Source organism: Astyanax mexicanus, chromosome 21 (assembly GCF_023375975.1).
Source record: "Astyanax mexicanus isolate ESR-SI-001 chromosome 21, AstMex3_surface, whole genome shotgun sequence".
Lineage (NCBI taxonomy): Eukaryota > Metazoa > Chordata > Actinopteri > Characiformes > Acestrorhamphidae > Astyanax > Astyanax mexicanus.
This window is the reverse complement of record NC_064428.1, coordinates 26922843-26937465: the sequence shown is the minus strand read 5'-3', so window position 1 is coordinate 26937465 and position 14623 is coordinate 26922843. Positions and strand designations below refer to the sequence as shown.

The 14623-nt window shown below is 36.7% G+C and overlaps 1 protein-coding gene across 5 annotated transcripts in view; it reads right to left on the bottom strand.

Moving 5' to 3' along the window:
- The window catches only part of pnpla6 (patatin-like phospholipase domain containing 6), a 45073-nt gene that overhangs the window by 9614 nt on the left and 20836 nt on the right, over positions 1–14623 (bottom strand). For 4 of the 5 annotated variants that reach the window (XM_022674695.2, XM_022674698.2, XM_022674697.2 and 1 more), the window contains 4 exons: positions 14070–14226; positions 13150–13266; positions 12979–13048; positions 2954–3070 (listed from right to left, as the gene is read on the bottom strand). In XM_022674695.2, the coding sequence (XP_022530416.2) occupies positions 2954–3070; positions 12979–13048; positions 13150–13266; positions 14070–14226 (461 nt within the window). Of the gene's footprint in view, positions 1–2953; positions 3071–6818; positions 6936–12978; positions 13049–13149; positions 13267–14069; positions 14227–14623 lie in introns of all 5 variants that reach the window. The other variant, XM_022674696.2, reaches the window with a different exon arrangement.

The following is a 14623-nucleotide window of genomic DNA, read 5'->3' as shown; positions in this document are numbered from 1 at the left end:
TGATTAGAGTTTAATTCACATACTTTAAAAACATTTATCTGAGTAATACATTTTGCTAGTAAAAACACCACGTTACTTTACTCCAGATTGCCCCAGCATCCATTATAGAGATAAGATCACCAGGTTATATCAGTTATATTTTCATTTTTATGAAAGTCAAATTTAATGCTTTTTAAGACCTTTTAAAAACCTTAATAAATATAATTTAAGGCCCAAAAATGTAGTCATAACTTCTTAATTAGAAAAAAATTATTATATTGAAAATAAAACTTAATGTTTCCCATTTATCAATTTTCTTTATCAATAATGTTAGCATGTAGCTAACTGCTCACTGCTTATGTAAGCTAGCTCTCCGATAACCCTAGTTTCTCCCCGGTAATGTAGCTAACCTGCCGCTAACGTTAGTATGTTAGCTACCTCGCCGCTAATGTTAACTCCGCTAACTTTAGTTCTCTCCTGTTAACATTAGCTAACTCTCCGCTAATGTTAGCTAGCTCTACGCCAACCTTAGTTCTCTACCCAATAACATTAGCTAGCTCAATGCTAATGTTAGCTAGCTCTATGCTAACCTTAGTCCTCTCCTCAATAACATTAGCTAGCTCAACGCTAATGTTAGCTAGCTCTATGCTAACCTTAGTTCTCTCCCCAATAACATTAGCTAGCTCGAGGCTAATGTTAACTTTAATAACCTTAGTTCTCTCCCTAATAACATTAGCTAACTCTCCACTAATGTTAGCCAGCTCTACGCTAACCTAAGTTCTCTCCCCAATAACTCGCCGCTAATGTTATGTTAGAATGTGCTTTTCCACAAGCATTAAACACACCATTTAAAAATTTAATACCTACAGCAAATTTACAGTAAATGTAAGACAATTTCAGACCTTAATTATCAAGATTTAAGACATTTTTAGACTTTTTAACCCTGATTTATGTTACAATCTCAACATCAGCTATCTGCCTTCTATATTTCTCTCTCTTCATTTCAAATTAAAAGCCCTCTGAAGTTTAGTAATTGAGATTTTACAATGTCTCAACATTATTGAACACTGATTTATCAAGCCAGCTGTTAACATGTTGATAACTATTAATAATACTTGACTCTCATTAGGGGAGCTTTGGAGATGTTTAAATTAACACAGTGATGCAAAATCCCTTCTTTTGTATGAATGTTTTTGTATTTATTTCAATATCAGTGTTTTACTGAGCAAATGTACACTTACTGCACAGATTTTTTTTTCATTCAAATTTATATATAGGATATGGATACTGTATGATTGAATAATAAGTAAATATGCTTTTCCCAGTCAATGACTCTTTCATGCACAACATACGTTTGACTTTCTCTGTGGCTGCTGAGACTTTGAGAACATCTGAATGTTACAATAATTTGCTAAGTTTAATTTTAAATAAAGAACCTTCTGGTTTGTTTGCACACTGCCATAATGTAAGATTCATAATTCAGCACTTATCAAGTATTGTAACATGCAGAGTTCTGTCTTAACATGCTTAAAGACCAAAATGTTCCTTAATTAGCAAAGAAATACATTATCACTGTCACACAAAAAACTTGTATCTCCAATTCTCAACTTTCCTGGAGAAGGAAAAAAGTCAATGTATTTTTTTATATTTACAAAAGTCATTTGCATTGGTGCACTGATTATCAAGTCTGGACACAATGTGAATAGCCATAATCAAATCAGGCCAAAAAGTTTAAAATAAAAAACAGAGTTAAGATAAAAAGGAGATAAAAAGTTTTTGTGTTCCAGTAAGAATACAGTCCAGTCTGTCATATAACATTGTACTGTCTGGTTATATTATCTTACATTTTGCAACAAAAAAAATATTTTTAAGTGGCATTAAAGCTTTGCCTGTTTAGAAATTGTGTGGAGATTACCAAATAGAATTAGATTACCAGAGAATGAGTTTAAAGATAATCTCAACTAATCTTATTCCAACATCACTCTAATCACCACATAATGAAATGGATTATCCTTTTTGCTACATCCAATAAATTATATGACAAACTGGATACAATATAAAATGTGAAATAATAAATTAAATAAATAAACTGAAACATTTCCACAAACAGAAGGGAAAAACCCTACTTACCCACAGTCAGGTAATGGCACAGTTTCCCCAAATTACTGAAGCACAAAGATCTACTCTGTCTGACATTTACTTCTGAGTCTCAGTTATTGTTAGAGAAAAACATGGTGTTGTTTTATATTAAATATTTTTAATATAAAAATTGTGTCGCAATAATTCGAAAACTTTGGATGATATCACATTCGTGTTTACAAATTAAATAGATATTCCCTTTTGATTCAAATTGTAGGAAAAATGTATAATTCTTTGTTGTTTTGTGGAATAGAAAACACCCTTTACACTGTTGTCGTAATTTTGTAATTTGTTGCAAGTTCAATAAGACTATACACAATGTAATTCAAATTAGTTAACTAATCTGCATAGCTTTGTGACTAATAATTATATAATTACACATAAAGAGCAACATCAATGACCTGCTGACCTCCCTCCTCTGCTTAGAGCAGAGTTATATTAGTGTGAGGTTTGGGAGTCTCAAATGGACACAGGCCGAGTGGAAAAAAAAAGAAATTACCTAAATAACCTAAGAAATATGACCTACACTATTTATTGTACAGTGAAACAGAATGATAAGAATATATATAATAGCATTTTTTTCAAAATTAATTCGGTGTTACTCTTTAGATTACATTATTATTGTATTATAAACTAAATGTCCTGCAAAACAACAATAACTCCAGAGTTTGCATGATCTTCATGCTAAACAGTATTTTGCGGAAACTGTGCACAGTCCTTTTTACAACCCACAACTCAACAGTTCAGTTGACCACCCCATTTCTTTCCTCTGGCTCCGCCCACCCCCAGAGGCTGTCTGTGTCTGAGGCCTCCTGGTAAGGGGGGCTCTACTTGCCTGGTAGGTTGTTGATGTATCCGCCGTCCATGAGCAGGTTGCCATCTTTGGGGTCGCAGAGGGGCGGCAGGTACCCGGATAGGGTCATGCTCGCCCGCACATAGCGCCACAGAGAGCCTGCCACACGGGGGAGGGAGGGAGGAATACCACCTCTTAATAACGGCTACAGAGTTGCTATGAAAACGTCTGGGCAAAGTGCCAGCAACGCGGGTTAGTGGCACACGGGCCAGCGAGGAGGAAAACGCGATGATGGTCACCCCGTGGATGGCGTGTGGAAGGCTGGAGTGTGTCTGACCATTGATGAATGTGTGTGTATGCATGTGTGTGTGTGTGTGTGTGTGTGAGAGACAAAGAGAAGATGCCAGAGGTAAAGTTAACTCTATGTTGTGAGAAAGACTCAAAAGCACTGGCTTTGTTAAACACTCTCATATGGAACTCACAAATGTGTTGGTTATGTATGTTTATATATTCCTTATAGATCCTTCTTTCAATTTAGATATATTAGAGCTTGACTGATATACTATTTAGCCAATAAAAAGGTCTATGGTACTTTTTGTTTCTTGTGTGCAGTCTTAAAACTGCCAGGGAGAGCTGGTCTATAAAAAGAGAAAAAACCTGACCCAACAGAGACGTCAGGACTCCTGCTCAGACCAACCCAGCACCTCCATTTCCTGTTCTTTTTGTTACATTTTATCATTTATCTTTGGGCAAAGCAGAGGGAAAGTGTAATTTTTTTACTACCGTATTTTCTGCACTATGAGGCACAATGAATTATATGGCACACTATCAATGAACGTCTATTTTCTGGTCTATTTTCATACATAAGGCCCACTGGATTATAAGGGGCATTATGCGAACACTAGTAAGGAACAGAGCTGTCGCCAGGTATTGCTGGGTGGCGAAACCTGTAAAGCTAAGATAAGTAAACAAAACTATATATATTTTAAAGTCAAACAAGCGCTGGATGTTAATCTACACAGATTTCTTTCCTGAAAACTGTTTATTTGGGTGAGTAAAGTGCTTCTGTTTATGTATAGTAAGCTTAGATTTCCAGATTTCCACTATGGCTGGGTGCAGCAGCATTAAAATGAGGAGCTGACCGCTAGTGCTAGTGCCGACGAGAGCAGCGCTGCACTGAGGAACCCTAAGTGTTCCAGTAAGCCACGGTGCTATTAACTAGCGGCTCCGGCTGCATAACCTGAGATTCAAACTGCTTCAGTGTTTTAGTCTTTCATAAATTACATTACAAACTGAGGAAAAACTTTAAGAAGACAATATATGCAGATCTCTTGGCTTCTAAGCTCCTTAAAATGATCAGTGGTAATACAGACAAAAATATATCAGTCAGGACCTAAATGACATGGTCAAATTGAATGATTCTGCTAGATCTGAACAGAACATAGCCACAGAGGAACAGTACAGCCATATTTGCTATTTCTGACAGAAGATAATCTATAATACAACAATGATCTTCTAACATCTCCAGAGGTTTAAAGAGGTTTAAAGAGCCAGAGCTTTTGAAGACAACCTCAGTGAACATGTCGGGTTCAGCCAGCCAGTCCAAGCCTGCAGTACCAAGTGCAACCAGCAGGGGGCAGGAGAGGTGTGGCAGGAACATGGTTTGGAAGGAGAGAGGGGGCATCACAGAGAAAGAGAATAACAGTGACAGGTGTGATCAGTGCATGATCATGAGTGAATACAGGGCAAATTAAATGCCACATGTCTGAAATGCATCTGTTAGATAGCCATATTCAATTGAGGAGACATTAGATTAACTCTATGATTAACATAATATCTTGGTTTCTGCTGTAATTTGAAAGGATCCAGAATGCAATGTCAAAAAGCACACGAAGATATAAGCGTAAAACAAAAGAAAGGCTACATTCAAACAAGCAAACAACAAACAAACGTAGTTACAAGGAACAGGAGACTTGAGCTGTCCATGCAAAGAAGGACAAGAAGGGCGACGACAAGACAAGGACTCATAATTGTCAGTGGAAGATCAAAAATGCAGTCTTTACCAAATATGGAAAAGGTGAACAAATCAACAAAGAATTACACAGCCAGGTTTAAACGACTGCACAAAGCTGTAGGTTGAAACTGACATGTGAGACCACTTTGAAAACATCTGACCTGGTGCACTGACCACTGACCATGTGGAAAATGCAGTGGAAAAAGAAGAGACATGAGTGGTATGGCTTGAGGTGTGATCTCCTACTGTGACAAAGTCAAAATTAACTTTTAAAAGCCACACTGACTTATTTAAACTGTTAAACATGATTGGATCATTAAAACCACATGTCTGATATTGTGTATGTTCCTCTCATGCCATCAAACAGTTCTGAACCATTAAGGCATGGGTTTCAAAAGCCCCAGCCAGTGGCAGTAACTTCCTCATCTACAGTAGCTCTTTAGTGGGAACACCCCAATTGGGTGTCCATGACCCTAATTATGGATATGTAAACTGACTAGGGATGAACAATGATAAAAATGATAGTGCTACTTTTAAATCAATTACTTTAAGCTTATTTTTATTTATTTTCATTAGTTTTAAAGTTATATTGATATACTTGGGTGTGTATACCGGGCATTGGCATTAGCATTGGCAGATATATACAGGTAAAGTAGGATATCGGCATTGGCCCAGAATTCATGAACTGCAAAGTGTTACCTTAGGGGACGATTTAAGGGGAATATCCACAGTTCTCAAAGTTGTGAGGTGTTACCTTGTAAGTGAGACTAAGCACTGGTAACATGCTGAATTATCTAGATTTAAGTGAACTCACTTCAAAATGGGAGTATAAGATTCCTCGATGTACAGTGTTACATATACAACATAACAGGCATTACCAACCACAGTGGACAAAGCAGTGGTGGTAAGGATTGTGTCCATATGTGGCATCTGGCTAGAATTGTCCATACAGATAGACAAGTGACTCTGGCAGGATTCACATCCACATATCCCACAGGCCAGCATAGCCTTCTTTAACTTTCATAAAACATGTTCTTGAAGTGAGGCCTCTATGGATCGATCGATGGATCAATGAGCCTTGGGTGTCCATGACTCTTGACACCAGTTGTCTTTCATTGAGCCATTTTTGGTACTAGTAATCAGTGCATACCAGGAACTCGCCACATGACCTGCCTAAGGTTTTGGAGCTGCTCTGACCCAGCTGTCACAACATGGCTCCTGTCAATGTGGCTCAGCTCTTCAGGAACTGATGACATTTATGGCTGATTGGTGTATCAATCCACAACAATATATGCTAGCTCTTCTCAAAGTCTCTGCAGCTACAGGCTAGTTGTAAATACGTATACATACGTATACATGCAAAGATATACAAATCTGTACACTAAGCAATGTAATAGGGCCATGCGGTTCCATATTATACACACAAGGAAAGCATACTGTAGCTAACATTCAGAAACAGGCACTAGAATCTAGAGAGAGAACAGACAAGAAAATAACTAAATTTAAAATTTGTGCTTAAAGAATAGTTCGACCAAAAGTGTTAATCTTCACAAACAATAAATGAAACCAAGCAGCTGCTACATAAATGCTACACTAATTGATAGCTGTTGGCCTTCATTCATCAGTAGCCGTTAACATATTTGGTCCAACACTTCAAAGCCATATAAGAACAGCACTGTCACTCCCTTCTACTCCGTCTCACATTGGACACTTCATTCCTTCCTTCCAACCCATGGGATTCCAATGTCCGACTGGTCAGTAATATGTTAATATAAAAACATTAACAGGGATTTGAAAGAATGGGGAGGTTGTGGGTTGTCTTTTGGTTTCTTTGGGCTTCTCACTTTGAAGAAGCTAGTCATAGGGGTGGGGTTTGGAGGGGGGGTTTCTGACCTGGGACATTGTTTACATAGCAACCATCCACGAGGAGGTGGCCATCCTTGGGGTCGCAGAGAGGAGGTAAATAAGGGGTGTAGGAGGCACTGGCTCTAACATAGCGCCACACACAGCCTGGCAAAAATGAAGATGGAGAGGGAATCAAAAACGGACAGGACAAAGGAGAGAGAGAGAGAGAGAGAGAGAGAGAGAGACAGAGAGAGAGAAAAAGAGCGAGAGACAGAAAAATATAGATAGGGATGGGTACACTGCACAGAAAGGAAGTGAGAAAATAAGTCTAGAAGAAACAGATTGTGTAGAGAAAAAAGGATGAAAAAACAAGAGGCAAATGACTGAGAATGGAAGAAAAAAGAGAAGAAAGAGGAGAAGAATCTCTACAGAACCCCAAAAGGAGGAGAAATTTTACATGACACTTCACTTACAGAATAAAAGAATAAAACAATATATAAAATAATACTATTAAAGCTTTCTGTCACAAATTTACTAATGATTACTAATGAAATCTAACTACATTGTGATTTCTTTCAATAATAGTTAGAAATTTCTTGGACTATAACTGAATTAAAAACAACTGAAAACTATTATAATAATAATCTGAATTATGTTTTTGCTGTACATGTGGAGAGATAGCCGTTAGCACACAGCAATGGTTAGAGATGACAATGCCAGGCTCAAGAGCAGTACAGCAAAGAAAAGGGGGAAGAAGAAAAAAGACAAAGGTTGAGAGACAGAGAGAGAGAAAGAAAAAGACAGAGAGCAAATCTGCAGGCCATTTAAACAAAGTGATCAAAATATAAAACAGAAATATGAGTAATATTAAAAATGCTGCAGTCTAGAAACATACATCTTGTTAAAATAGTGAATAATAAGGTAATGTTTTCTAAGCTATATCAGCCCTACCTGCTCTACCTGAAAACATTATTTTAGTTTGATATTATCTGGCTTATTTAAAATGAAATTCCACCATTTTTATTAATGTCAGCATAATTAGATGGTTAAGTCTTTAAGGAACATCATAACCACCTGGAAATCATCCGTGGTCTCAATCAAATTTCTGTAATTAATGTTGGACCTTATTACCCTCATTGAGAGTGTGATGCCAATTATCTTTGTTCAGCTATCTTCATCTGTCGGACCTTAATCCATTCATTGAGAGGGTGATGCCAATTATATCCAATGTGTGGCACTGTCGTACATTTTAAGTTAAAGTAAGAACAAAAATGATCACATTTTACATTCATTACACATTCTAAACATTATACTTTTGTTGAATGAGGCAACAAACTGTAACTCTGTGGTAAATTCTGACAAGTATGCTTGGCTTCTCAGTTTAATTGGACACTAATATTAGTTTACCGTAAACCCTCCACAAATTACATATTTTTCTGTTTTTTATTTATTACAGTAAACAGGATTTGGTACCACTTTAAAATAAGGCTACCTTTATAAAGGGTTTATAAATGGTTTACTATTAGTTTATTAATGGTTACTAATTAGGTTGTAAATGCCTTAAAAATCATTAATTATCAGTTATAACACATACATAGAAAGGGCAACAATGACCTGTTGTTTGCCAAATAGTGAACCCACAGCCATCTATACTGTTGCCCTTTCTACATATGTGTTATAACTGGTTTTTAATGATTTTTTAAGGTATTTACAACCTAATTAGTAGATATTAATAAACTAATTGTAAACCATTTATAAATCCTTTATAAAGGTAGTCTTATTTTAAAGTGGTAACCAGGATTTTACTATCTTGTTGTCTATTTTTAAAAACAAGTTGTATTGTATTTTTATTCTATTAAACGTCTTGGACTTGACTTCACTTGGCATCGGTCTTGACAGGTCTTGTGGAGATTTGGACTCGAGACTGAGTTCAATGCGTCTGTCTGAGGTAACATTTATTAGAAACCAAAACTAAACCTTCAATAATCGCTGTTATTAACAGCACAGTGTTCTGCTTAGGGGCTACAGCCTCAATTGTAATTGTAGCAAAGCCACTAATTCTTTGTCACATTTTGTCACTTAGTGCACTTCATACAGTAGCGTTTACAGACCCGTCCCAAATCACTCCCTACACTCTAAACTGCCCCTCAAAATGTACTTTCTGGTAATGTCAACAACATGCAGTACTATAGAGCAAGAAACCTACAGGCCATTTTTATAATAAATTAAAGTTAATGTAAAATATAAATTGCTTTTTTTTTATATTCTTTTTATTTTTATAAGATTATCTGGTCTTTGTCTTGGTTTTGGCAACTCGACTACTAAAAGCATTGGTCCTGACTCGGACTTGACTACTAAAAGTTTTGGTCTTGATTTGGACTCCACTTGTAAAACATTTGGTCGTGACTCGGACTCAACATACTGAAAGTCCTGGTCTTGATTGGATTAGACTACTAAAAGTCTTGTTCTTGGATCAGACTCGACTACTAACACATTAAATCACTGACTCGGACTTAACAACAAAAATTCTTGGTCTTGGCTCGACTTAACTACTTAAGGTCTTGGTCTTGTTTCGGACTTGAATACTTAAAAGTCTTAGTCTTGACTTGGACACGAATACTAAATGTCTTTGTCTTGATTCGGACTCAAGTACTAAAAGACTTGGCCTTCTAAAAGTTTGGGCTCCAATTTTCATTTATTTCAATACATTTTCAGCAAAAAGCTTAATTATCTAGTCCACACCATGCTTCATCATTGCACCCTGAAATCTGAACATGTACAGATTTTGTCACACTAAATTATTCAAAATTACTTTGTTCACATCTCAAATCTTGCATTATTTATGCATTGATAAATTGGTGGAATGACCTTTTAATATACCAAGACTAGGCTTATCTGGTTTGGGTCTTTGGGTTCTGATTAGGAAAGAATGTTACAATAACTATAGTACAACAGCTGTACTATGAACATCCTGTGAAAACATATGAGAGCAACTTGACCGTGCGAAATCTTGCTGTGGAGACTGTTCATTCATGATTCAAAGTACAGCAACCTGTGATATCATCTCCTTGGTCATGGGTCAACATTAGAGCAGTGTGAGCAAAGCAAAGCAGACTACAAGAAACTACGAGAGCGGGAGCAAGGGGCGGGGGGGTTGTTAAAATGGGACATTTAACTAGAAAAGCACAGAGTAATAATCTTCTGGGTCCTACTATGGGGATAGGGGCATATTCTGGTACACATCTCTACCAGCTAAACAAATTAGAAGTTCTAGAGAAGCTCTAATGCCACCTCTAAGTGTAGTGAAAATGATGGCTATCTAACAGATAACAGTTTAAATCTACATGTTCTGAAAATCTAGCCTTGAACATACAGTGTATGATGCATAGAAATGAATAACAAAACAGAAAATGGGTCATATGGATGAATAAGATGAATGAAAAAGTGAGTGGACATAAATATGAATGAGAACTTAGCACACTGAAGCACACTGAGACAGAATGAAATGAAGGAAGTGATACTTGAGGAAAACAAGAATGAAAAAAGGAGGGAAGGAAGAAGAGAAAAGACTGGAGGACGTTGAGAAGCTGCAGACGTTCAGATAATTAGTCATGCCAAGTGCAGTCCCACAAGCCAATCAGATGAACCAGGGTGAATGATTGACCATGTCCAATCCCAAAATCCAGTTTTTGATTGAGTAAAACAGTGAAATACTATTGAAATGATTTAAAAATTAAGAGAGCAGAATCAATCAATTAAAATTTGAACTTAAAAATTTGGGAATGTGGCAGTGGTCAATCATTGAAGAGCTATTCAGCAGTTAGTGACTACAATCAATACAACCAAGCAGTATAGTTAAGCCTGTCACAGTAATTACTTTATACACTTATAATACAACATATGGATATGAATATGACCATTTATAATACATTATATGGATATTACCTCAATCATTTTTCTGACCTCGATATTGCCCATTATGTTTTTGAAATTAGAAACGGGCAACTTGTAGTTCTATAAATACAGACTCTAGTTCTGTATCTGTTTCCATATCTGCATACTTCTATAATAATATAAGCACTGCAGTGTGTAATAATGACGTGGTGGTAGTGTGCTTTTAGTGTGTGTTGTGCTGGTGGAATGAGTGATTCAGACACAGCGCATCAGAGCTGCTGGTTTTCTTAAACACCTCAGTTTCCCTGCTGTCAATGTTAATGTGACTGTAGTGCTGAGAACGAATGACCTACAACCCAAACAATAGCTTCTCTGGGGGGCTTTAACTATTGAAGAACAGGGTGAAAGAAAGATAAAAAATATAGATATATTATTATCATAGAACTACAAAGTGCTTCTATATAATCAGTAAGGCAATGAGGTCATAATATTCTGACTGAATTGTTTATTTGTATTATATTAGTAATATATTAGTATATTAAAACAGTACTGTTTATCACAATTATGCTTGGAACAATATAAAGTGTATACTAAATAGTTACTGTGACAGGCCTAAATGTAGTATTGACTTTTTCTGTTAAGATGGACGGTTAGACAAGCAAGATGGAATGACCATTCTTCAGATTTCACAGTGTAAGAGCGTAACCCATTCAGCACACTAAATCCAACCCCTTAACTACAAGTAATACATTGCTGATACAAAACATGCAGCATTAACCTGTTCCCTTAAATATATTAAATGTTTTAATTTAAAGGAGAAATCCAGTGTGAAATGGACTTGAGGGTCAATGAAACATGATAGTAAGTACAAACTTCTGTTTCGAATAGCCCACCTCCATTCACCCCCAGCATTCCCAAATACAGCACTTTTAGCTGATGCTACGGTGGGCGAGAAAGCCCAGCGCAGTGCAAATTGAAAAGCGCTGCAAAAGCACAAAACACATCCATCAAAATTACAACACAGGCGCAGCAAATAGAAAAACGCGCTGCAAATACAACCACAACCCAACGGAAGTGAGTCACAACACAACGGAATTTTCCCGGGGGACCTTAAAAGATGCTGTATTAGCTGTATACAAAGAACAATAAGTGGCAAACAAGCTTCTGAAAAGTAAGTTATGTTTATTACCTGTGATTGCCACGGTTGTGTGCATATTATTAAAAGTTCTGCTTCACAAAACGCCTTGTTTGCCACTTATTGTCCTTTGTACACATAGTGAAGTCCGAGACGTTACTGAAGACGCAGCTTAGCTGGTACAGCATCTTTTAAGGTCCCCCGGGAAAATTCCGTTGTGTTGTGACTCACTTCCGTTGTGTTGTGGTTGTATTTGCAGCGCGTTTTTCTATTTGCTGCGCCTGTGTTGTAATTTTGATGGATGTGTTTTGTGCTTTTGCAGCGCTTTTCAATTTGCACTGCGTTGGGCTTTCTAGGCCACCGTATGATGCTCCCAATAGGCTTACAATGCAAGTGATAGGGGCATAGTGTACCTTAAAATGAGGCATTGAGAACTTTGAGAGTGCACATATTAAAACACTGTTTATACACACACTACCTTTAGGCCCTGCCATCTTAAAATTAACTCACAATAAGTTGACTGACGAGCATGAACGAGTAAAAATAGGAAATGAATTCCATGGAAATGCATGGGCAAATCTATACCCCTATCACTAGCACTGTAAGCCTGTAGGGAGCATTAGCTAAAGGCGCTGTATTCAGAACGCTGGGGGTGAACGGAGATGGACTATTCGAAACAAAGGTTTGTACTTGTTATCATGTTTTACTACACCCCAAGTCCATTTCACACCAAAGTTCTCCTTTAACATGCAGTGATAACCATACCATAACATCATAAATGTATTAATATAAAAAAAAAACTCATTAGCTAATATCTATCAATTTTAAATAATATCACAGTCATAATTAGAAAATAATTACATACAGTTAATTAGTTTAATCAATAAACAGACTTCATTGACAAATTAATTGCATTAATAGGATATTTTAACATAAATTTGCAGTCATCAAAAATGCAACAAAGGAAGCTGAGGAATCTAAAATTGTGTGTGTGTATTTAAATTGGTTTCAATTATCCAAGCTTACGTTTGTACTTTATTGTTGTAATACTCAGTATGTTCTAACATAGAGCCTTTGTGGTTTTTTTAAGTCTCTTTGCATATTAATAAATTAATGCTTTTAAACTAATCCATAATCAACGTAAAGTAAAGCAAAGTGGGCTAAATTAAGCTGACTTACCATCTTTGTGCACCCGCATTGCAGATGCTGTGATGTCAGTGGTCACATTGAAATAAGGCAACCATAAATCCTACAAAATCAAACAATATCACATTTTAACATCAGAAACATTGAAAACCAGAAAGATATTAATTAGAAACTTTTCACTCATACACATCTGTTTAATCTCACCTCTGCTTGCTTATCCTCAAATACATTGGAAATGCTGGTGTTGAAGGCGGAGCCAGAGAACATAGAGGTAATGGGATAAGTTAGATCCAGGACTGTTTTGAACACGGAATTCATTGCCTGAGGAAGCAGGAAAATATGAATTTATACTAAAACAAAAACATCATACAAGTCTTAGTGCTTTTAGTTTATCAAGACTAATCTTTATTGAGCCTTATACTGTCATGAGAAAAAATCTAGGCACAACTGGTCAAGTAAATCAAAGTTTTAATTTGCAAAGTTTTTAAATTTAAATGTTAAATTTATCTCTATTTCTCCCAATTTAGCTAGGCCAATTGTCCCACCTGCTCAGCTTCTACCCAGCTGAATAAACCACAATTACAGGTGATGCCCGCACCGTGACTCCCTCAGCTCACAGATGCATTGTGCTGATCAACATCACACTAGGAGTGATGTGGGGAGAAAGAGCGCCATCTACACATCCAGAGAGAGCAATGCCAGTTGTGCTCTCTCAGGGCTCAGGCAGCTAATGGCAAGCTGCATGACCAGGATTTAAACCCGTATACTGAAACTGTATTTATGCTTTACAATGACCACACCTGGATAAGAAATTCCTTAAATTATTTGTGGAAACCATTTGCCTTAAGATTTTTAAGTAATGTTTACTTTTTGTTGAGAACTTTTTAGATTAAAAACGTTAAGATTTACATTTTTTGTCATCAATTGTTTTGCATTATAATTCGACTTTATGTATGAATGTTATGGTCAGTAGAATAACACAGTATTCATATACATTTCATTTAAGTAAAACACAGATATGAAACACTCAGAGTAAATAAGATGGAGGAAGAAACTGCTATAGAGTGAACAATATAGCATATAGCCTTTTGCCCAAAAAAGGGGAAAATGGACTCGACAACTACCTTCGACCACTCTCTCGCTCGCTGCTTCACCCGAACTGCACTTCTCTCCTCTGCATAGAGTGCACCAATGAAAGAGCCGATAGATGTTCCTCCTACCAAGTCGATGGGAATTCCTGCCTCCTCCATGGCTTTGATCACACCAACATGTGAGCAGCCCCTACATGAACAGGAATGGTTAGCAATGACGTACCATGATATACCAATGTGCTCAAATGCTCAAAATATTTAAAGAAGATCTATCTTGTGTGCTTTTGACTAATATTTTAGTATAAGTAAAACAAAGTCATAATATTCACAATTATCACAAACACATAATTTGAACACATTTACAAAAAATACATTTTTGACCATTATTTACAATGGTTTTATGGTAAATACAGTCAAAACATGTCCCAGGATATAATTTTTTGCATTGTCCCAAGTTAGAAATGTTTTTTTTTATCCCGCTTTTCAGCTATGCCGATTATCCCACCCACTCAGCTGCACAACTCTCATCACTACCAATGCCCCAATACCAGGAGGGTAAAGACAAGCATATGCCTCCTCTGATGCAT